At 40.8% G+C, this 24,983-nt stretch overlaps 1 protein-coding gene across 4 annotated transcripts in view; it reads right to left on the bottom strand.

Moving 5' to 3' along the window:
- Positions 1–4,540: 4,540 nt before the first annotated feature.
- acsf3 (acyl-CoA synthetase family member 3) overlaps positions 4,541–24,983 on the bottom strand; it is a 36,065-nt gene continuing 15,622 nt past the window's right edge. For all 4 annotated transcript variants that reach the window (XM_067587040.1, XM_067587050.1, XM_067587023.1 and 1 more), the window contains exons 6-10: positions 23,135–23,232; positions 22,647–22,773; positions 9,648–9,782; positions 9,057–9,168; positions 4,541–6,172 (exon numbers count right to left, since the gene is read on the bottom strand). In XM_067587040.1, the coding sequence (XP_067443141.1) occupies positions 6,058–6,172; positions 9,057–9,168; positions 9,648–9,782; positions 22,647–22,773; positions 23,135–23,232 (587 nt within the window). In that variant the 3' untranslated portion in view covers positions 4,541–6,057. The remainder of the gene's footprint in view (positions 6,173–9,056; positions 9,169–9,647; positions 9,783–22,646; positions 22,774–23,134; positions 23,233–24,983) is intronic.

Here is a 24,983-nt window from a genome sequence, read left to right as displayed (position 1 = left end):
TTCGTGATGGACGGCTTTCATGTTCACAGCAGAATGTCAGGCTGACAGAGACTTCTATGGAAAGTCAGAGTCACAGAGGATGAGTTTTAAAGTAACATACTGTATTCTAAATCATAAACTGTATATAAAGATGAATGTAGCAAGGTGTGATGTGAGCCGTTGCTTTGAAGCCCAGAGTTGCTGCTTATGGTCAGCTTACTGAAACTTAATGAAATATTGCCACAATAGCCGGAGCCGGGGAGAGCAGCTGGAGAGCGAACTGTCAATCACAGCTGTTAGAAAAACGCTGACACGGAAGACAAAGCTACTGTAAGTCCTCAAATCTTACTAACGGAGCAATGATTTCCAAAAGGACCACTAGTGCACTTATTAGACTGTTTCTAGAGAGAAACAGACACTTTTTGAATGGGTGTCTACTGGAATCAGGGATTTTGCGGAGCCAGCATCTAGCGGCTGTCGGTGGCGTTGCACTTTAAGGTACTTCTGCATTGGCTTTGACCTCAAGCCGTGGTAGTTGCCAAATACAAACCCTCAGAGCACAGGCTGCACTGTAGGACTTTACTATAGATTTAGCCTCTTTCTATTGGCTGTAAATATAAAATTTTAGGTATTACCTATAAGAAACTACATGATGAACATGATGAACTATGTGACTCTCCAGATTGTAACCTAAAGTCTCTCAGGTCTGCTAACTGCTAAAACTGGGGATTACATCAAGTAACCCATACTTGATGTAATCCCCAGTTTTTTGATAACAGTATGAGGTTGGTCACGCTGAGGTGATTCCCATAGTGAAACACCAAATGAAGTTACAAAAAAAGAAAAAAACAACAGATGTTCCCAGAGCCTAGCTTAAGCTACACTGTGTTTTTATTGCCTTTGAAACTGTTTCATTATTCCACTTTATCTTAAAAAGCTTCTCAGGACAAACTTTTCCCCCCTCACTTTTCTTTACTAATGTTTTTTGTCTTCTGTTCTGTGTAAATTAAATGTGGTTGATCTGGTGTCATTTTCTATCCTGCCTGTTTGATTTTTCATGCTCAGACATGAACTTAATACCACTGCTCTCTCTGGTTGAAAGTCCAAGTATCGTATAGTATCACTAATGGGTGGTTGGGTGTAGTAAAAAGTGTGTTCTGACTTAAATGTGCCTGAGGCAAGCAAACAAAATGTGTACCAACAGCATTGTAAACAATACTGCCTAATAAACATGCTTCACATCTTGTAGTAGGTGAATCCAAATAAAGAAAGAAACTGTACGATCTCTGTCAGCACTTTAAAGCAGTGAAAAAATGAAATTAAAGTTTACTAGAGTACTACCTACTGATTTAACATCATATCTGCTGCCTGCCCTCCATTTAAATGTTTTTCCTGCCCTTGCTATCACGTCACAAACAGCATGCTGGCATGGCAAAGTGCAGCCTGTTGCATTTGTAACCACACCCACCACACCGGCACATCCTGGAGTACATTTCTACACATCCGGCGTTATGGATGGATCCTGGGGGGTTAGGCTGCCCATCAAGGAATTTGGCCCTGCAAGGAGAAATCAGCATTGACGCTGTTTTAATGCACATGCTTACCGGGGCTCAAGCTCTGGGCCCAATGACGTGACAGGGCCCACAAGGCTCGGGGAAAGAAAAAAAAACAAAAACAAAGATTCACAGGGAGGAAAAAAAACATCCTGCCTCGTTTGTATATTTTTCTGTCCATTTGTGGTGTCTGGATTTAGAGCGAAGTGTCATCTGTCCTCATGTTTAGTACCTCTGCTCCGAAATGGAAACTGGAAGTGTGGTGTATGTTGTCTCTGTGCTTCCATATGTTGCCTTTACACTTTTAGTTTCGCTCTTTTTTAATCTTTCTGTCGTATCTTTCTGATTCTAAGAAGTTTGTTTAACCCTCTGAGCTTCAGTTCTCAGTTGTAACTAACTTTTATTCAGAGTTTTTAAATGTCCAGTGGCTGTTGGTTGGCGTGTGACGCCAGAGCGGGAGGTTTAAAGCGGCTAGCAGAGGTTAGCATACCGGGACTAATGATGAAAACAGTTAAATTAAAACGGAATCATGCTTGACTTAACATGTCATTAGAAAGTGATATTGTTAGAGCCCTGAACTTTACTGCTCTAATCAAGGACTTTGCCACACGTAAAACCAGGAGGAAAACGTTTTACAGGTAGGAGCCGACTTTAATAGCTGTGGTTATTGATTGACTCGTGTAATATTGTTATGCTTGCACCACTTGTGAGTGGACTGAAGGATGGATGAAGGCTTCACTTGCCAGTGTTGTATGAGTTTTGGTCATTTAGACTTAATGGCACTTGAACTTATTAGGCAAAGGGCTCGCTTTCATCTGTTAGAGTGTGTGTGTGTGTGTTTGTGTAAGCGTGCATTTTGGTGATGCAATTTCTGCATTGTATATGTATGCTTCACTATGGGCTGGATTATATGAGTCATATTTGGTCATAAAATTAAACTGCAGTCATGAGTGATTGTTGATGCATTATTGTATGCAAATTAACATTATTGTATGCAAATTAAGCGTGGCTGATGTTTGTGCAGGTTGGACGGGGTAATAGTTGTGATGGTGCTAGAGGGGGTGGGGGGCTTGCCCGCCCATAAAAACCAAATGCCCGGCCAGTTACTTACCTTAGTGGCCAGTTAACCACTAAACACTGTCAGCTGGTGTTATTGTAAGTTGCTCTTTAATTGCTTTTATTTATAAGCACTTTGTAACTTTTGTTTTAAAAAGTGCTACATAAGAAACATTCTGTGCTTGAGGTTTGTGTTCATTGTTTTCTTTGTTAGAACATCAATTGACTGCCCAAAGGTCTGTCAGCCCTGTGACAAACTTGCAAACCGTCTAGCATTTCTGTCTGCCTTCAAACAGACAGACAGGTTCGCTGAAATATGATTCTGGAAAACGAGTTGAGAAAAATGAATGAATGATTGAATGTACTGGCATTCAATTACTGTGCTCCAACACAATAAACATATCTCTCTTTGAAATGTGATTCTGTTTCATTTCTTTGTTAGCCTGTGATGCCAGCTGGTTCCTCTTACAGCCTAATGTGTCCATCATTTGAATAGGGAGCAAGATTAATCTAGAAAAATAAATATCATCTTGCAGGCAGGCTGTGACAAAGGCAAATGACACCAAAACAACACGATGTGAGCTATCCCTATCAGTTTGTAACATCACAAGCTTTTTTGAAACCTTTGACCATTCTACCCAAACTCTGTATGTGTCTCAAACACATAAACAACCTCACCGGTGTCCCCCATAACCCACCCTCCAGGACCCTGGGGCCCAATAAGCAGCCATCTGAAGACAACCTCTTCCAACACACTCCAGCAAACACAGGCAGGGAGTGTTTGAATGTGTGAGAGAGAGAGAAAGAAAGAGTGAGAGAGAAAGAGGGAGGTGGAGGTAGTTCAAGGGCACAAGTACTCCATCAAGCCAGGAGTCCAGGGAATAAACACCAGCATCCTCTCCCCCCTCGTGTGCACCAGGAACCCATCCTGAGTGCCCCCCCTAACCACACACACCTAGAGTACAGTGCACCTATTACTGCACACCGTCTCTACACCCTTCACTTTTGATTTTGACCCTCAGCTGCTGGCTGCGGCCTCAGCGTGGCGGCCCCAGCCGTACTGCCCCTGGCCCTGGCCGACTCCCAGCTCTGGCGTGGGTGGTTGGGTGGGGTGGCGGGGGAGATTTGGGGGCACTGAAGCTGTCCTCTGGTGCTCCTGCAGCCCTGCCTGCTCATCCATCCTAGCTTGCCAGCCCACAGATCGATAGCTCTGCTCTCTTAATCAGGTCTCTGGTGACTGTGGGCGGACGAGTGTGTGTATGTGTGTGTGTGGACAGGAGGTTGTATCGGCTGGAGGTTACACTTGTGTTTCTTTCCATCAATTCAATTCTCTGGCTGTTCACCACGACTGTTTATCTCAACTGTATTTTAGTGGCCCCCTTCTCTCTTTCTTCTTTATCTCCAAATCCTTTGCACATCCCCTGTTCAAAACCCTACACTGACTTCTTTTGCATCCTCATTTCTTTCATCCCCCTCTCTTCTATCCACTTACTCTAGCCGGCTCTTGTTAAGGCTCCAATCTTTCTGACAGTCCTGCTTTATATTTTTTCTCTTCTCCCTGTGCCTTTTCTTTCATCTCTTCACGCACTCTCTTGCTATTCTGGCAGCACACCAGGGCTCATTCAAAAGGAGTCTCACAGTCAAGTTGGACCCGGTGCTACTGCAATCTGTTTTGACTTGTGATGAAGACAGAAGAGGCGAAGTATTGGAGAAATGGAGATGAGAAAGGATGAGAGGTGCGAAGAGCGAGCAGAGCGAGAGGGTTAGTCAGATGGAGTGCGGGGCATCCAGCTGTGGTGTTGTGCCTTGCCAGAGAATCCGTCTTCAGGCTCTCATCACACCTGTGTAACCACAGCTGCATGCATGCACACACACACACACACACACACTCACACAGAGAAAACAAGCATAACAATACTACGGTTCACGAAAAAGTAGCAAACAAAAGTAACTCAAAAACACTTTTTAATTTATTTAGAATTTTATAAAACTTTGTAATTTTCAGATAAACATTATCTGCTATTTCAAGTGCATCAGTGTGTATACAGCGCTGAAGAGCTAATATTAACTGTGTATTCTCACTGATCTCCTGTAAGTACATTTCAAAGCTCATTTTCTATCACCTCATAGTCTTTTATTGTGTTTGGTGCTGGTATAATTAACAACAAATTGGGTCACAACCTACAACTGCAAAACTGTCATTCAAACATCTTTGATCAAACAAAACATTTTTTAACCAATAAATCATGCAAACATACCATTATTAATACTCTATTATTATGAATACAATAAACATTTTGCTTTGGTATGTCCAATTATTTATCAGTAGCCAAAGAGAATGAAGCTAGCTGTTCCCATCTCATTAAGGCAGATTGAATAGTCTGTCACAGTTTTGCTGAGTGCAGACAAAATGACATTAACACTTAATAAAAAAGTATTTGACTTTTGAAGTAACTAAATCACATCTTGTGTCCCAATTTCACAATACAAACTAACTGTATGCAGTTGGTACCACAACTAATCTATACAGTATACTCTTTTTGCATTTATGATAAAGGAATCAAATACTTTACCAATTTATACTGACAGGAAATGATACAATATGTATCTTGTTGGACGTCAATCAAACTGCACTTAGAATGCTGCTGTCAAATAAACAGCATTGTTTTTCCAGATTTTTTTGAAGATTTCATGCTTTTGTATTCCTGTGCTGTCCCACTATAATCTACAATCATTTAGAATTTTGTGCAGCTGTGAATAATGCATTGCTGTTGTGCATTACAATGTTGGACAACAGTGTTCATTGACAGTACACTCAAAAATCAAGAATATTTTGTATGCATGCTGACTGTTCTGAGTACAGTTAATTTGACTTTTTCAGTGTGAATATACTAGATACTCAAAACCTGCATAGAATTAATATATGGTGTGGAATTGAGACAATAGCAAACTCTAAAAATGTGGGTCACCACTTAATAATAACTTTTCTGTCACATGCATGTTAAGTGAATTTAAATTGAATACGACTGGTCCTTGTTTTTGATGCAGTTTGTGTTTCTTTCCATGCACTATTTTACATAATTTTATTGTCTTACTTTTTTAGGCACACATTATTTGTCCTATTCTGTTTAACATTCAGATTTTACTGGCTCAAGACCATGGTTACATGGTAAATTATATATCAAAGTGATGATTTCCAGACCTCTCAGAGCTAATAAACAATGCTCAGCATAATTGGTATTCAAAGTAATGGAATTACCTTTGTAGCAGCGTTTGTAGTTGTGATTAAGTTACCTCAGAGGGGAAGTCATTTTCCATGAGGTGTTAATTCATTACTTTGTGTTCCCTTTCTACACTTGTGATGTATTGTCTGATCTAAGGACCAGATGGGGACAGTCAGAAGGTGACGTACATCTGTTTTTCTTCAACCAGGAACCTGAATGGAGTCATACACTAAGAAGTGGTCCAGTCATGGGAAGAAGTGTCGCAGGAGGTCCTTCTTGTTGACCTTGCCCATCTGATTCCTTGGCATCCCCTCCACCAGTATCAGGCCTGTAGGGATGGTGTAAGGCGCCATGTGCTCCCTGCAAAAAACACAGACGTTAAAACACTGAAGACTGTTTACTGCAGAAGGGAGATACGCACAGACTCAGCTCAAACAGGCATGCACAAGGACACACACACACAATACACAGATGGATGTGCACACATGGACGGCAATATGCATGCGCATGCATATGCAACAACAAAATAAGAAAACAAAAACAGAGAACAATTGCAAAACAAAGGCTAGCCCTGTGGCAGAGTAGTCGAGATAAGGAAAGAAATGTCCTTCATACACTCTGCAGCTCTCCTCCCTAATATCCCCAATTCGCCTTCCAGACACAGACAATTCCCTTCGTACAAAACAATACAATCACAGTGAGATGAAATTAAAAAAAACAAATAATAAAAGGATAAACAGAAGGCTGGGATAATTAAAAGTGTTTTATTTTTTCCATTCTGAGTGCATGGTTGTTACGTCAAGTCTTGAAGCCTGGAGCTTTTTTTATTATCTTCTAACCTAGTTTGTTTGTTTGTATGTGTGTGTGTGTGTGTGAGGGTTGTTGTGTGTATGCTTTTGGTGCAAGTGAGCATAATGACTCATACTGCTGCCATCAAACACTCCTTTCAGCAGATGTCTCCGTCTCTCCATCTCTCTGACTCAGTGAGTAAAGTGTGAGTGAGTGCATGCGTACACGTCTGTAATGGTGCTTTGCTCGTGTCACCAATATCTCCGGGGCAGTGTGTTTGTGTGTGCACGAGCGTGTGTGTGTTCAAGGCAGCGTAGGGCACAGAGGGTGTGATAGAGATTTGGACTGACAGCTGAAGCCAGGGCACTGAAGAGTGAGCATCCATCTACTTGTTTATGTCTCATTTTATCTCCCCCCCCCCCCACCCCCCCAACACACACCCTGGCCTCAGCAGTGGGCGGTGTGCTGGCACTGCCTGTCCGCTGGCAGCACCCATGGCTGAAAACACTGTGTGTAAGTGTGTGTGTGTGTGTGTGTGTGTGTGTGCGCGCATGTGTGTGTTAACCTGGGCCACAGGCAGCAGTAGTAATCCACCATGCTGGACCAGCAGGCCACAGCAGTAGGATGTAACACCCCCACACCATATGGAGCCCACATCCCTGACACACACGCACGCACACATGCACACACACACACACACACACACATACACATAATGCACTCATACAGAATTCAGAGATAGATAAATGATAGCGGTGGGTAGTAAAAGGGTTCTTGTAGAGGACGAAAATAGAAAAAAGGTGGACAAATGAGTGAGCTACTACAAAAGTGGGTAAGTTAAAAAAAAGGAAAAAATGAGGAAAAGGAGTGTATGCGCCTTCAGTCACTCCAAAGAGGAGGGCAGTGTGTCACCACCAACTGTCTGCGATAGACAAAATAAACTCCATTGACATTTAGAGAAAGAGGAAAAAAAAAAAACTGTTAGCCCGTAAGACAAAGCCCTCCATAACAATCATTTGTTCGCTTCCTCCATATCTTCCTCTTTTTCATCTCTTGTCTTTCCTTCAGCTCCCCTCATTAGTCCATCTCTGGCCTCTCTTTCTCTCACATCCTTTCCTATTGATCTGAAGACTTGGGGGCTAGTCACTGGGGATCTGTGTGCAGAAGTGCTCGCAAAGCTGCAGAGTCTGCATCAGGCTTCTTCATTTGTTTACCACAAGACCGACAACGAGCAGAAAAAAAATGTGTTCTTGAATAAGCGTAATAAGATATAACTGAGAGAGGGTCAGCGTTATTTTGCAACAAAGGGACATTGGCCTCTTTTTTGTTTTGTTTTTGTGCGATTCAGGATGATGGATTGGTTGGAAGTTATTCAGGTCACAGTCTCCACTGGTGGTACTGGTTGGAGTCCACCTGCTGCTGGAAAGCACTTTTGCAGGTAGCAGGTGGCCCAGTAGTTATGACTTTATCTTTAAACTACAGGACAGTAGGTTGATGTCTTAGCGAGCATCTACCCTACCACAGTGCCTCTGAGCAAAACAATAGATCCCAATCAACAAGTTCTCATGTGCATGTAGGAAAAAAATAATACATTCTGTTATTGTTAGTTAAGATCTAATTTAATAATCAAATCAGTTGTAATAAGTAAAAAATATCCTTCTTTTAATAAGTTAAGAATCCTCTTTTAACCACCTAACCCTAACTGTAACTTAACCTTACTTCAGCTTAAGTGTAGCATTATTCCTGCAGCAGGTTCCATAGTGAGTGCTGTTTTTTTTACCTCACTTATGATGGCATTTATAGATAGCACTGTGCAACACATTTTCACTTGTTTTTTGTACCTGGGTAGTTATTTAGTAGTTATTTCCTAATTGCCTGTGCCTAAAAAGTATAGAAAATGGCTATTATTCCCTTCAAACTTTGCTTTTGTGACCAGAACAGTGATATTTTTAAATTGACCTATTTCCAATGGGATAACAGGCGAATTTTCATTCACATAAAGTCCGAAAAAAACAACATATGAATCACCGGATATGATGATTGGATATTTGGAGGCTGATTTGTAAAAATGATTTACAGTATATTTGTAAATCCCCAAAAACTGCTTGCTTCTAAATCTTTTGTGGTCACTTTTGTATAACTTTAGTATAAATATATGTTAATTTTGATTCATATGCTGTTTTTTCTGACTTTATGTGAATGAAAATGTGTGAATTTGCCCGTTTTCCCATTGGAAATAGATACATTTCAAAATATCATTGTCCAGGTCACAAAAGCAAAGTCTGAAGGGAATAACAGCCATTTTCTATACTGTTCAGGCATAAGCAATAAGGAAATAACACTTACTACCCAGGAACAAAAATTGTGTTACATAGTGTAATATAGAGGGATTTGGACAACTAAAATACTTGCAATGTATTTAAAGGAGAGATTATGTAATTGAAAGTCATAGTACCTAGCCCAGGTCTTCAACTCAGGCAAGGTCAAACTCTGCCCCTTCTTCAGCTGCACCACTGCAGTGACCTTTTGGCCCCATGTGGCATCTGGGGACCCGATCACAGCAACATCTGCAAGGTTAAACATCACACTGCTGACATGTCCTCGCATCATACAGTGCAGTCCACAAATATTAAGAAATTAACAATTTTTTGTTGTTGTTTCGGCCTTCTACATCAGCACACTGGATTTGACATGAAACAATAATGAGATTAAAGGGGTTGACTTTAATTTGAGGGTGGGTGTCTACATCCACATCAGACTAACTGTGGATGAGTTGTAGCCTTTTTTCTACATAGTCCATAAATGTGCCTGTACATTAAGAATTACTGTGCTGCTGCATTGTCCTAAAATTAAGGGACATCATACAAAAAGGCATATTTTTATGATTTCTATACTGTTGACTTAATATGATGTCAAAGCCCTCAAACACTCACACACATCATCATAGTCATTTCATTTCACTCCCAATTTGCGAACAGGACAGCCAAAACAATGAAAAATGCATCACTGTCGTATTACTTAGAGTGAACCTGTTAAGCACTTTTACCTATGATGTCTGGATGAGTCAGTAGGTGACGCTCCACCTCGAGCGCGCTGATCTTGTAGCCACCACTCTTGATGATGTCAACACTGGTGCGGCCCAAGATCCAATACACACCATCTTTGAAGGTTGCTGTGTCTCCTAAAAGACAAACAAGTAAGTTGTTGTGATTAAAGTAAGTAAGTTGAAAATGAAAAGAACAAGTTATCTATGTCCATAACTGTACTTCTAACAATTTTTGTTTATGACCAGTTAGATTTATTTTTTTAAATCTGGGAATTTATTGGTGTTTCTTTTCTTTTTTTCCAAATGTCTCTGCAGAGCACTAAAAGCTGGCCAGGTAGTGGTTAGACTGAATTTCAAATATTAAAAAGACTGCGGTCCTGGTTTTAATTTTCTATTTTAGAAACGGGTGAAAATCTAAAAAAATACAATTTGCCTACCAAACATTTAGTCACATTGATGATGCATAATCAGCAGCTTATTAACATTTTTTCCTAATTATTGTATTTCTCTTTACTACATGAAACATTATTCGGAGCTGTGCTCACTACAAGACAAGCTTTATTTGCTGTAAACTGCTATGAATGGTTTCTTACAGCAGAAATTAACATGATTTTGTGGGGAAAAACATCTGGTTGAAAATTAATTTAATACTGATCTGCTCCTTAAAAAAAAACAGCATCTGTAAATAACACTATTATGGCCTTTATTTCTAGATGCAAGGAATGTAGGGTGACAAAAGTGGAATGGAGAAGACAAAGACACCTCACATCTAGACCGAGTAAACTTGGCTCAGTACAAAGACTGTTTGTGTGTGTTTGAGACAGAGAAAGTCAGTGTGCAGTGAATAGATGAGTGTTTAAGATTCTCCCACCCCCTCCGCACACACATAGGTGTCTAGGGAGACAGGTGTGGGGGAGGATGAGTACAGTATGTGGTGCGAGGGGGCTCAGCTGGGCCTGGGGATGACGAGCGGAGGAAATGGGTCAGTATGGATGAGTGGAGAGAGATGGAGGGAGAGAAAAATGGACAGAGGCAGGAAGGAGCAGAGGGAATAAAACAAGGAACAGGAAGGTGTCCTTTTGGATTATTACAGGTGGTGTGTTCACAGCTGGGACCGAGGAGGCGATGGATGGTCAAGTGTGTGTACGTGTGTGTGGGAGACACTGTGATGAGGTTAAGTGGGTGCTGTATTTAAGGTTGGAGGGTTGAACAAAGGTGGTGGACTGAGAGGTCTGCAAAGGTCAGGAATAGGGGCTGAGGCTGAGTAACCTGACACGTCAGATGGTTTGTTACACAGAAGAAGAGAAGTCGTCCTTGGAAACTGTTTGGAAAAGGGCAGGCACTTTCAAACTATACTTGGCAGGTGATTGGATGAACCATCTGTCTATCAACATCTTACTTTGTGAGGCAGCTGGATTGGCGAGATCACGTGAGAATCTTCATAGGATGCTGATTGGTGCGGACCACCGGTGATTCAGACACAAGCGTGATCTTGTGATGATATGATCTCGCAGAATCCAGCTGCCTCTCAAGGTAAGTGGCTGTGAACTAGAATCTGCAAATTCAATTTCATTGAAAACAAAAGGTCATAAACCTTCTTCACACATACAAGGTTGATGTTTTTACACCAGAATTATATTCCTGGCGTTGTGGAGAAGACGCTGAAACGGCATGAAGACTGTGAAGGGAGATACTGTTTACAAAAATTCTAATTTAATGGTTAAATGAATATATAAAATCTAATGAAAAAAACTTTTTTCTTTCTTTTTTAATATTTTTGGAACTACGGTCATTCGCTTGCCTGTCGAGACTTAGATGAGAAAATTGATCCCACTCTCAGAAACAAGAGTGGCATCAATCTTCTCATCTAACAAATCTCAGAGATTGAATAAACATTTGTCCCAAAATGGCAAAACTCTTCGTTTAATTTGTTAGGAGGGGAAGAGTTGTATTGAGGGAATCTGGATGAATACCATTTCTAAAATTCCTGCTAAGAACAGATCCACCAGGTTAAACTGTGTTTGCAGACACTGCAGCAGGACACAAGTTTGGTCTAAACCTGAAATATGGAATCAATTGAAGAAAACAACTCGCCATGTCTTACTTGGAATCAACACGATTGTAGGTGAAGTATTATATTTTGACGGTGGTCTACTTTTACTGCCATCTCCTCCCTGTCTTCTACTCCATCATTTTATCTAATTTAATCCCTTCTCTCTAACCCTGTGTTCTTCTATCAATCTTACATTTTTTGCCCACTTTTTCAGCCTCTTCTGTTCCTATGCCAACCAAACACACACAACTCCATCCTTGCCCTCTGCTTTTTTTTCTCACTACCTCATTCATTCACCCGTTCCTTACACCTCTCTGGAGCATCTCTCATCACATCTCCTGTTTCCTTCTCTCCACCTATCTTCCCGTCTCCTCTTCCCCCTTTGCCTCTACGCCTCAGCATCAATAGAGGGCCCATCTGTTCCCATACATCACGCACTTCATTTCAGTTTATTAGCTGGGATAAATCATAAATATTTCATTATACATCACGGGCGGCTGTCGCCTGCACACCGACAATTTATCACCGCTGCCCTCTCTGCCGGCTTGCCACGGCGGCTATAAGCTTTCCAGTCTATTAAACAAGATTGATACACTGTGTAAATTTAGATATTGGGAATTTCTTCACAGACCACTGCTCCGCACTGATAGGCCGGGGTAACAGGGGAGGAGAGGGAGGATGGAGAGAGAAAGGGAGGGGGCAGAGGGGGGAGAAGAGGAGCTTGGTTGGGTGTTAACAACAGTAACAGGGTAGTTACAGTTTCTCCTTTTCTCCTCCTCTTTAGGATGAGAGGGAAAAAGAAAAGAAAGTGCAGAAATAATCTGGTTAGAGCGATGGAGCTCTCTCTTCTTATGCAAATAGATATGGGAAAAAAGAGCAGTTTACATGCACATTTATAAGCTCTCACTGTGCCCCCTGTTTGACCGTGTGTGTGTGTGTGTGTGTGTGTGTATGCAAAAGCTGAGACAGATAAAATTGCCATAAATCCATCCATCTGGCTGCAAATGTTTAAGCGCAGAGGAAGGAAACGGCATTAATGAGGCAATGTTTGACAAAAGGGTTGAAAACTAACACTCAGACAACATACTTGTATTGAGTTTGAAGTACTTACACAGGACTCTTTGACCTTGTCTCTTTGAGGAGGATGAAATAACGAGGGATAGTACAGCATGTTTGGAGAGAGGCACAAGTGGGAATAGTGATTGGAGAACACAGACTGATAAAAAGAGGGAAGAAGGGCGGGAGAGAGATTGTTGCGAACTGTGTTACTAGGACGCGCACACACACACACGCAGAGGCTTGTACACATACACACATATATACTGTATGTACACACACAGTACATACATACATACACACACATGCACACACAAACACTACTTCAGGCATCAGAGACTCTGCCATTATGTGTTATGGCGTCGGAGGCAGATATGGCCGAATGGCTTTCTTAATTAAAACGATAAGAAGCCTAATTGCACTGGGCTTTCATCTCATTCTGAGGCATTAAAGAAAGTGAAGGCACACAGTGTGGAAAAAAAAAAGAAATAAAAACAGATCAAGAATTTAACTGAGGATGGAGGGCAGAGAAACTTCCATAATGTCTTTCAGAAAGCAAGAAAATGACATTAGTTGGCTCTGCAGAACGAAGAAAACTTCACTCTGTTACAGCATAATTAAAATTTCAGAATACCAACACTGTACATATCAACGGTTTTTAAAATTCCAGCTATAACAAGTTGTCAGTGAGATGCAAAATTATCTTTAGAGGAATTTCTGTGGAATGAATTTCTGAGAATGAAATTTTAAAATGAACACTGATGATTGATAACCATTCCTGCTGTAATTTATTTCTTCATCAAGGTCTGCATTTGTGTCACTGTTGACATTTTCCGAGTAAAACCAAGCACATTACACTGAACAAACCGGAGGGAAGAGAGATGAGAAATATGAATCGGCTGCATGAGGGAAATTATTGTACGAATATGAAAAATGCTTGTGTGAACTTCTGAAAGGTTAAAATGCTTAGTGACAGTCATAGAAACCATGTTTGTGCATCTGAACAATGTTCCTGTGTTGAGAGAGAAATAAAGAACATCTGTTCATGCTGAAGCATAACCTGCCATGTCTGCTTGGGTATAACTGTGCATAGATTTGTCACAACAACTCCAAGAGGTTGGTGAGACAGAGATAAAGGAGTATTTGCCCCACTCTTTGAGGCCCACTCCTCTTCAATACAGCATCTTGTCTGTATTGAGTGTGAGTTGCTCTGAGCATTAAAGAAAGTGTGACAATACTGTACTGAGAATTGTTTCTTTCCCTACTGAAGTCAAATGCAAGAGGTGAATCCGCCATGACAGAAGACGGGCAAGTCGCGAAGGGAAGGTAAAGTAAGTAAAAGTCGAAAAAGCAAAATAAAAATGAGTGACTGTGAATGAAAGGTACCTTTTAAAAACTGCTAAATACCAAAATCAAAAACAAACATGTCAGTTTATGCAAATATATGTTACACAACTTTCCCCACGCAAAGTCCATTTAATATTTACCTACAAGATTACATGCCATGTATTCTGGGTGGAGCAAAAAATTTTAGCTGAGGCAGGTACTGTGGAGCGCCGGGCTGTTGGCTCTTTACCCATCAAACAAACTGTTTGCCTCTCTCCCTGAGTACCCACTCAACAAACACTCAGGGCTGGCAGGGAAGCAGCACAGGGGCTCAATAGTGCTGACAGCATGCATGCTACCTCAGAAAATGTGAACCATGATTCTGAGGTTCAAAAAGAAGCAATGGGGTATGTTCAGTGCTTTCACCAAATCATTACTTACATGGAGGCCCTGTGTTAAATTTTTTTTTTTCTGATTGGGAGCACACTACGCCTTGGGAAAAAAATCAACTGCCCACAGAACTATTCAGCGTTACACAGACACACATATAGTCTGGACATGTTGCTTTTCTTAAGCTAATGTGTGACATATGAAAAAGGCCACAGCTATTCAGAAAAATACTTCCGCCTGGCGTCACTACTGGAGGTGTCGAGAAAGGAGAGAGGCGACTGAAAAAAATCAGTTTTTGTGGAGGTGACAGAAGTCATCTGTTAGCCTGTCAGTTCCTTCAAGCCACACAAAAGATTCTTGCTCTCACTGAAATAGACTAAAATAAGTGTTGTATGAGTATTTGTAATTGAATGACCTTGATCTAAGCACAGTGTACTTATTGTTGTGCGCACACTCAACCCTGGAGATGGCATGCAGCCCTCTGTAAAGCGCATACTTTGAATGATAAAATGACAGCGTGTCTGCATTCACATTTCCATCTCTGCATTCTGTCTTTGACTTGCTGACTTCCATTATTAAACGAAAACATGCCTTCATCCATGGGTAGAGTGTGGCATAAAAAATCCAATTCCAGGCACTAAAGTAGATGGATAAAAATAAAAAGGCTTTAATAAAATATTGACTAACACATGATCAAAATACACAAACACATATCGGCAAAATTGTCTCCCTCGAGGTGTCTCGCTCCGGCTGCAACATGTCTGCAACTCCCATCATTAATTGTGAAATAAGAAATCTGCATTATCAGTAAATGTTAAGTACATGTACATCCAAAAGATCTAAACTGTTCAGTCACAAATTACTTGAAAATTCAACTATAAGCTATTTAAATCTCTCCTGAACTAAAAAAAGATTTGTCCTTTCCCTCTTCCCCGTTTTATGTGTATAGCATTGTAACCGGTACTATATACTACAGTATCTGTGCATCTTTGGCACATAAATTTCCTTTGAGATGAATAAATCTTACCTTAGAATTCTAATCTCATATGCTGTTGTGATGTGTTTTCTTTTCACAACATTTGAAGGCTTATGAAATTCTTTACTGACTGAAAAAACCTCAAATCTTTTAAGTCTGTACACTTCTATATCAAGATATTGCCAAATCCATAATGTCTGTGTTGATAAAAACATTTTTTTCATCAACAAATAAAAAGGAAATGATGATGTGAAAGATGGACAAATATGTAGATGGAAGCCATTAATAAACATGAGCTAATACACATATTGGCACACTTGCCTTCTTCAGAGTGTTAATAAATTCTTTATTGACTGAGAAAAAAAAACCCTGGTGTTTAAGGCCTGTGTGCCTGTGCACGTGTCACTCTAGTCAAGTCAAGATTTTTTTTTTATAACCTACAATCACATGCAATGTCTCAATGTCTCAGTGGTCTTTACAGGGTTGTATAAGCAACAGTTCCCAATGCAGCCCAAGCTCTGAAAAGAAACAAAACTGTTCAAAAACATAAACCTACAGCGTACTGAATGATTTATAGTCTCTTTAGACCATCTGTCTATGACAAGTTAATAGAGTGTTTACAATCTGATGTTTACAGTGATCCTAAACCATAAATAGTCACCTGACTGTCCTCATAATGTGTAGTCGACATGTTGTAAAAGTGACATCTGCACATTTTTAGCCAGCCTTTCTTATACCTGTTATATGTTGTCTTTACAATCAACAAAAACCACTTAACACAGAAAGACACAAAAGTGCTTTGAGGTGACCCGTCATAGTTGTTGTATAGCTGTGTAGATGTATTTCTTTTTTGAAGGAGCGCCCTGCAGCTACAGTGTAGTCCTCTGAATACCAACTTTGCAAACACCTCTGAGACAGGCATGGTGACACAACCCTTTTAAAACTCTCTAAATAGTTTCAAACATTACCTATCATCAACCAAACCCCCCCCCCAAAAATTCCTTCAGAAAAGTTGACTTTTTAGAGGTACTATTTGACAGTGAATGCTGTGTTTATATACGTCTCCGCACTAGTTATCAATCAAGTGTTTAAAGCGAGCTGGATGAGGAGATGCTTTTCCTCTGTGAGACGGTACAAGTGGAGTCACAGTCTTTCAGCAGAACCTAAACTTTCACACTAGGGGTTAAAGCTGAGTGCCCTCCATCGCTGTGGAGAGGAGAGCCTTATCTGCTCAGAGATGAGTGAGGTCTAAATGTGAGTCATGCCTCTTCTCAAAGTGACTGTAAACACTTAGCATATATGAATATTAATGTTCCACATTAAAGCCCCAAAGCCTCGATGGAAGAGTTAATGAGGACAAATAACAGACAGCCAAGCAGTGAAATCTCAGCTCTGACATTATTTATCATCCTTAACTTTTGTCACAGCTCCTTTTTTAGTAATTAATATCGTACAAGAAAGTACTTTGCACTTGGATGAGTGATCTAATTTGTTTAATATAATGCAATTAAAGGAGCTTGAATTGCTTTATGTTAATGTTACTGATTATATTCCTTGCTGGGTTGCCTCTCCACCAGCAGATAACAAGCTGAACTTGAGGATTGATGTCTGTCTCAGATCTGCCATGTTCATCAAGCAAACTACTTAACTGCTGTTTACATGCTCCTGCTCTACGGTAAAACACACAGATCTGAAGCTGACGATGACGCCTGAACACTGAGCAAACCCGATTTCAAAACTGGTCTTTTCTGCTTTTGGTACTTCAGAAATCACAGAACTCTTCTCTCTTTGATTTGAACCGGAACATGAAATAATGAATTAATGAAATTCTTCTCCTACAAGTCTGTCTTATTCAGTGTTTTCTGCAGGAAAAAGAACAGAAGACCAAGTGGCAGCTGCTACAACAGTTTACTGAAAACTCCTGGAGTTTAGTGGCTCACATGAAGTGTGTTTGACAAGATTTACCTGCAACTGGTGTTAATAAAACCGGGACCACCGTGCATTGACACCTTGGCTGTAAATGTTACAGCGATAAGAGGGACGGCTGGTTTTTGTGCTGGGTGGGTGGGGTGTTGGTGAATCCCACTGGAAGCTCTGACATTGGAGTTTAGAAGGACACGATGTGACTGGGGGTGAGATTTGACATTGAGAACACAGAGAGGGATGGTGGCAGGGAAGAGGAGAGCACAGCTGGGAGCGAAAGAGCGATGCACAAATGACTAGTGATGGCTCTGCAGGATATGAGCCACACTTCTGTCTGTCTATCAGCGGAGAATTTACCCTGCAGACCTGAAACTCACCTTTACAGCTGGGGTTACATCTCTCTCAGTCACACATAAGCACACACGCAGACAGAAACAAACGAACAAGAGCGCACACGTTTGCTCTCACACATTCTTAGACGCATGTGTTTTAACACTCGAAGCTTTGAGGAGCTTTGACACTCTGTGGGGATACCGTCTGTTTAAAAATGATATTTGTGAAAACAACCTCTGCAGCAACATATGTTCATAACATAAAATATACTTACAAATACATCCTAAAATACTTTGTGGCTTCAGATGCAGTGGAAATAGCTTTACTTGCAACAAAAAACTCCCCTGAAACTGAAAAATATTTTATATTACGTTGGCTCACATAGGACGGTTCTGTGGGAATAAATCATTAAGAGTGCAAAACAAAGATTTAACCCCACTGTTAACATTTTTGCCCCAGAGCCTCAGCCTCTCCAAATTAATTAAATAAATAATTAACGGGCTAACAGCAAGCCCCCAAACACAGCTTCCTCTACACTGCCGGCTACAACCACGCCCTCACCAACAAAATGCAAAATTTGGAAAATTGCTAATTCTTAAGCCTCCCTCCCTTCCCACTAGTCCTTACTTATTTATGTATTTCCAAATTTATTTATGAATTGATTCAGAACATCGTAATCCATTCTGGGAGGAGTGCTGGGCTGTCTTGGTTGGTAAGCACCAGCTAAACCCGAGTCTACTGCAACACTGTCTCAGACTCACTGTATTCACATGTGTGCATCATCTCCAACAACAAAAGCCCTTCCAGATTTGTCATCTTGCATTGATATTGTAACTCTGGATAGCAGACAGACTGAATTGTATACAGCAAAAAAAAAAAAAAAAAACAGTGACAAAAAAAGCTAGAAGGGATCAATGTGCACAGAGATGTTTGTGAAGATGAGTGGAAAGAGAGAGCACTCAAGAGAAGGTGACAGCTTCCCTATAGAGCTGCCAGTCATGCTACGCAGCACCCGCTCGCACAAGAGTAGACACCTCTGGCCAGCTGCGCGCTTATTGATCTAAACTCACACTCCTTTCTCTGCTTTTTACACTCCACTTTTCTTTGGCCATGTCCTTTGCCTGTCAGGATCCTCCGTTAGCTTTCTTTTCTTGTCAGACCTCATCTTCTACTCTGTGTCTGCCGTACAGCGCAAACAGGATGATTTCACAGACATATTCAACTGCAATAGATTTTTTCTTTAAACTCAAAGCACTTCTGCTGGTTTATCCAAAAAAACTCCCACTAGTTTTACGTTCTGTAGTACATCAAGTACATCTTAGTCATATGTCTCAAAAGCAGCGTAGCACTGAATACCTGTCATTTTTACTCCCTGACCTGGAGGTCAAATCCGGGAGGATGCAGACAAAATGAGAAACAAAAAGCTCCATGGGAAGGTGACGAGAGATCAGCTAAGAGTTAGCAAGTCAGAGATGGAAGTGTGAGGATGAGACAGAGTGTTAGGGAGAAAGGTGAGGTGTGAAACAGGGAGCAGGTGTAAGGGTAAAAAGGGTACAGGTGTGAGAGGGGAGGTAGGAAGCTAAGGAGAGGGTTAAGTGCACAGGGTCCCCATCTAACACTTAGATGTCCACATATCCACACTGAGGGGGTTTGTGTGGACACGGCACACTCGTGTGTGTGGACAAGAGTAACTTGTGTGGGAGTTAACTCTCCATGTCAATATGTGTCTTTCTGTAAATCAAGTGTGTAAGTGTGGACTATGTGTCTCATTATGTCTGAGTTGAGTGGGAGAGCTGCTGGTTTCTGAAGTATTTTTCCCCACTGTAAAATCCCAATTCAAAGTTTTCTTTTATTGAAATATTTAAAATGTTCAACATACTGTAGAATTTAATATTATTTTTATATAATAATTATAATAACAATGTAATGAAAATATAGGTTTATGTTATGGTCATTAGTTTCAAAGAATTTTCTCTGTGTTTATTGAAAATCTGATTTTAAGGGGTGGGCCTATGAGCAGGATTTGTGACATTACAACTACTTCGGAAGCTAATCCTGGTCCAATATTCAGCTTTCACATGTGTGATGTGATGTGGAAAGCCTCCAGTGCACATATATAGAGAATGGACTTGATGGTGAAGTAGAAGGCATCTCATGTCCAGCAGTTAAACCTTTGAAATGAAACATATTTGCATATTCATAGATTGTGGAATTTTTAATGAGGGAGAAGAAGGAGATGTAATTTTAGGTATTTTAAAGAGGTAATTATACTTTATAAGACATATAAGACACAATAATGAGTATTTTTATGTCTTAATCATAGACTGTAAAAAAAAATAATGGACATAGCCACTGTGACGTCACCCATTGGTTTGTGGACTCCCGTTTTGAAACCTTGAGTTCGGCATTTTGACCGTTGCCATCTCGGATTTTTGGAGCCAGAAATGACCATACATGGTTGAGAGGATGGAGCTCACCGTAACGCTAGCTTTTAGCTGCAAGCCTAGTTAGCTCGGTGCATTTACAGTCTATGGTTAACAGTGATAATGGTAATGCAATTGCTAATCTTGGCTAGCAAATAACAGGCTTAAAACAAAATGTACTTACTGGAAAAACTAAACAGCTGACTCCTTAGAGGGTCTTTCAGTACAACCAAATGATGAACAAGACTTTTTTAGGCGGCAAAAATGTTACAATTAACTTTCATGAAATGAAAACACACTAAAATAACGACAGCTATGCCTATACTCCTATTCTAATCTGGAGTTACAACACAGTTATGTTACCTAACCAGCACTGTCGCTGTGGTAGTGACTTGTCAATCAAAAGGTAGCTGTGCCCTAAAGCATGCCCTGCTTTATTGTCTATTTTACTCTAAATGGGACCATAATTTACAAAATGAACATCATGCTGCATTGAAGAAGACTTGATACTAGCTATTGAGACCATAAACTCATTAGGAAAGTGTTCACTGAGGTGATAAATCAAGTGAGAAGTAGGGTCATTTTCCCATTGACTTCTATACAATTGGACTTTTTTTTGTAACTAATGTAGCCACCCCCTGCTGGCCATTAGAAAGAATGCCGGTTGAAATTGCTTCTGTATTGGCTTCACCTTTCAGAACTGGAGCTTGCTGCTTGGTCTTAATCCATGTTGGAGAGGATCTTTAATTATTTCAACTGCATTTCTGAGAAATTATGTTTTTTTTTGTGAGTTTGGTATGGTGAATGGTTTGAAACTATTGAAACTAGGAACAGAACCACTCACTATAACTGCCAAATTCATCCAACATTGACCAGAAATGCCAAAGCGAGGTAATTTAAACTGTTGAATACTTTATAGGGTGTCTACAAAGCAAAATCTTTAGGTTTTGCTCATCGTTACCAGAGCTCAAACAGAATTTTAAAGGCTGTAGTATGCTTGAAATGAACTAGTCTGTAGGAAGTGTCATCTGACTATACACCTAAATCAAAAGTGTTAATACCTGTTAATACCATGGCCACACCTCTGTCATAGAGAGGGGTGAGACATGTTGAATCGAAACACTTTTGAATAGTCTCTCCTCAAAGGCATTCATGGTGTTGCACTAGGTTGTACACACACAAAATATTTGTGTGAAGGATGAAAACAGAACTTGAAAAACTTCTGCATATATTTCGAATATTTGCTCTTCTTTTTCACCTGATGATTTAACCGTGAGAGTCAGTGCTTTCAATTGCCCCTCACCTAACATTGTCTATGTAGAAAATAAACAGGAAATAACTCTTCCCACTTCACAACTCTTTATGTGTGAGGGTTTGAGTGGGAGTCAGGGAACACAGGCAGGTGGGTGAGCAAGGAACATGCTTGATAGTTTCCTATAAAGTACTCCATGTTGTGTGTGTGTGTGTGTGTTTGTGTGTGTATGTGGCTGGAGGGACTGGTCTGTGGGGAGCTGATTGCGCGGGCTCTCATTATGTGGCCAGTGGCTGTAATGGAGTGTGACAGCAGCGTGCTGTGCTCTGGATCTCTGTCCTTCCAGCCTGCAAAGCCAATTAAACACACTCTGCCCTGCTCTCCCACTGCCTCACTCTCCATCTCTTGCTCCTTGCTTGCTGTTTTTCACCCTCCTCCTCCTCCTCCTCCTCTTCCTCCCCCTGCACCACCACCAGATCCCCATCCCTACCTCGTCCATTCCCGGTTCTCTCTGGGGCCTTACATGCCACTCTTTGTAGCTTGACTCTTTCTAACCTTTCCACCACATCTCCAAGCTCAACTTCCAGCTTTTTTCCCCCCACTCTTTGCTTCTGGCTCTTATTTCCTGTCGCCTACATGATAATTCAAAGCTCCAATCGCTTCCCTCTCCCCCACTGCCCCCACACCAAACTAACACCTGTCTCCCTGTGGCTTTGCAGTAAAGCACAGCTCCTTTGGGGGGCAGAGAAAGAAGTGTGCGGCTGCAGGGAGAGAGAGCCTCTGATGACAGCTCCCCTCTGTGCTACCCCACACACTCTAAAGAGAGGGAGAGAGAGAGCAATACTTGGTTCCTCAAGACCCTGAGCAGTCACAACCACTTAGGAGGAAAAATGCCCTGGAGCACCAAAAACACACAGTCCATTTATCACTCCCTCATAGTCGCCCAAAATGTGCACACACAAACATACAGTACACACACACACACTCAGTATGTGAGTGTGAGTGCTTCCTGGACTGGACTCTTGGTTTTTAAGTGTTTAAAATCGAGCCTTGAAAATGCAGTCGGCTGCACAGACGAAAAGTCTTTTGACATCTTTGCTCCTCCTGTGAATCCCTCTGATGTTACGACTCATGTAGATGCAATTAGTGTCAGAATGCACTCTCTCCAAGGGAATGTGTGTGAGCATGTACAGTGCTCAAGAGTGACTTAAAGAGTGAAAAGCAATGAGGGAGGGAGGAAGGGGGAGAAGGAAGAAGTGTTTGGTACCTGTTTTGAACCAGCCGTCATCAGTGAAAGACTCTCTGGTCTCCTGAGGTTTATTCCAGTACTCCTTAAAGACAGAATGACCTCGAACCAGGAGCTCCCCTTCCTTCCCCTCCAGACCTGGACGTACCTGTGGCATATTGACAGAAAGAGAGGAGGACAAAGATAGATGGAGTAGACAGTTTAATAGAGTTGAGTGCAGTATAAAATAGGGAAGAAAAAGTTTAAATTACCATTGAGTTGATTCCTTAGTTAGGAAGCAAAATGCTGTTTTTGGGTAATAAATACAGCTAATATACCCCATAAATTATATGAATTTACTAAATATGCCAACATCATCCATATTTTAGGTTGCACAATAATATGAGAGGCATTACATAAATTTGTTCCATGTATTTATGTTTTTAGTTTTTAATCCAGTGACTATAAATTAATTAGTTTTTTTTGCACTTTTATTTATTTATTTGTTTATTTATTTATTCTGTAATCACCTGAGTCTCTCTGTGGTTTCCCTCCACAATAGTGGTGTTGGTCGTGTTATTCATGGCAATCCGAACGTCCACACCAGGGAGTGGCAACCCTACAGCCCCTGGGAAAACATCAACACACACAAGCATAAGCACAAACACAAAAAAAACATATAAATAGAAAGGGAAAAGTTTATTGGAAGCAGGGCAGGATGATTTTTCATCCTCTTACAGAAGGTTAACACTTACAATAGCAATAACCAGTGGAGTGATTGTCATCACCCCTTCGTGAAGGATTTCTACCACAGTGGGAGCGCTTTCCTCCAGAATGACATTAACCTCTATCTACAGGGCATAACTGGTCACTAAATGGCTTGCTGAGCCTGTAAAACACTGTAAACCGAAAGCCATTCGTCTCAGTCACCGCAAGTCAGCTTAGTTGGACAGTTAGGGATTTCAGGAGCAATGCCTGATGCAGCTGTTTTCACCAACATCAAGTAAACTTACACATAGGAGCACAGGTTTTTGGGATGATAGTGTTGCACTTGTCTGAGAGAACACACTCCAGGGTTTACTGTTTTGTCAATTTTAAGAGTTTAACACTTACTTACAGTATCTATAACCTGGAAATTAACCCAGAAAACAACATCACTCCTCCTCTGACACAACGCCAATAATACTCCTTAGACCTCCATAACCATTCACTTAAAAACCAGTCTCTACTCTTGCTCTTTATTTTCATGCTGTTTCTGAAAAAAAGCACTGACAATAGTATTCAGTCCTTCAGTCCTAACTACTGCTGAGTCCTTGACAAGGCTTTTTATTCTAGCGCAGTTAGCATAAAAATGTTAAAACTGAGCTGACAAATTTTGGACTGGGTGTCAAAAATGAAGTAATTGTGGAGCTGCAGCAATGTTTAAGTGGATCAAATAATGAGAAATGTGTAAAACATGCATATAAAATGTAAAATTCTCGCATGTGCTGACATCACCTGCAGTCTCCATCATTGTATGTGTGCAAGTATGATTTAAGTAATCGAAGCTAAGAGTGAACAGGGGATACACAAAGAAGGTTTTAGTGTTCTTTTCTCTCTGTGTTTATGTGTGTGAGTGTGTGTGCCTGTACCTTAAGGCTATTATGCCATTTTACAGACCATTTCTCTCCCAATAAAGAGCAGGTCAGGTCCTGATTAAAGAGTGATTCTCTCACTTCATATTGATCTAATCCACTCTGGTCCTGATTGGCAATGTCTATCACACACCCTCCATCACTTGCATGCAATCCAGCAAGGAAAACCAACTGACCGCAAAAGTAACTAGATTGCTCCTCAGTGGACAAGCAGGATAACAAACGCGCGTGAGTCGGAAGGTTAGACAAGCTGAATCTTGCCAACTTATAATGATCGCTGCAACCTGATCTGCTGTGGACAGTGTGAACAAGGTTAATTGACACCTAAAGCACAAGGTGGCTCTGGTATCTTATTTTCATTAATATACTGAGTCAGAGTATGGAGGATAGAGTGCAGGGCCAGCTGCAGCTGGTAAGTAGACATTTAATGTCTTCCTCAAGGACACTTCAGCAGGGTGAATGCCTGCCAATATGGGTCATCTGAATCAAAGATGCCCTCTTTAAGATCAAGGTTGTCAGAGTTGTGCTAATCAATGTCAATGATCAGGCAAAGGGATATGTCTTTAAAGGATAATTCTGGTTTATTAAAACCAATTATTTTCACAATTTTGTCCACATTTTCGATCAGTTATGATAACATTGTATTCACTAAAGTAACTGCTGAGATCAGTGAATACTGTGATATTGCTACAACAAAGTCCAAAAAAGAAAAAAAAAACAAGGTCAGACGATAAGAAAGGTTTTA

The sequence above is a fragment of the Thunnus thynnus genome, chromosome 1 (assembly GCF_963924715.1).
Source record: "Thunnus thynnus chromosome 1, fThuThy2.1, whole genome shotgun sequence".
Classification (NCBI taxonomy): domain Eukaryota; kingdom Metazoa; phylum Chordata; class Actinopteri; order Scombriformes; family Scombridae; genus Thunnus; species Thunnus thynnus.
The sequence above is the reverse complement of the archived record's forward strand: the minus strand, read 5'-3'. Positions and strand labels throughout refer to the sequence as shown.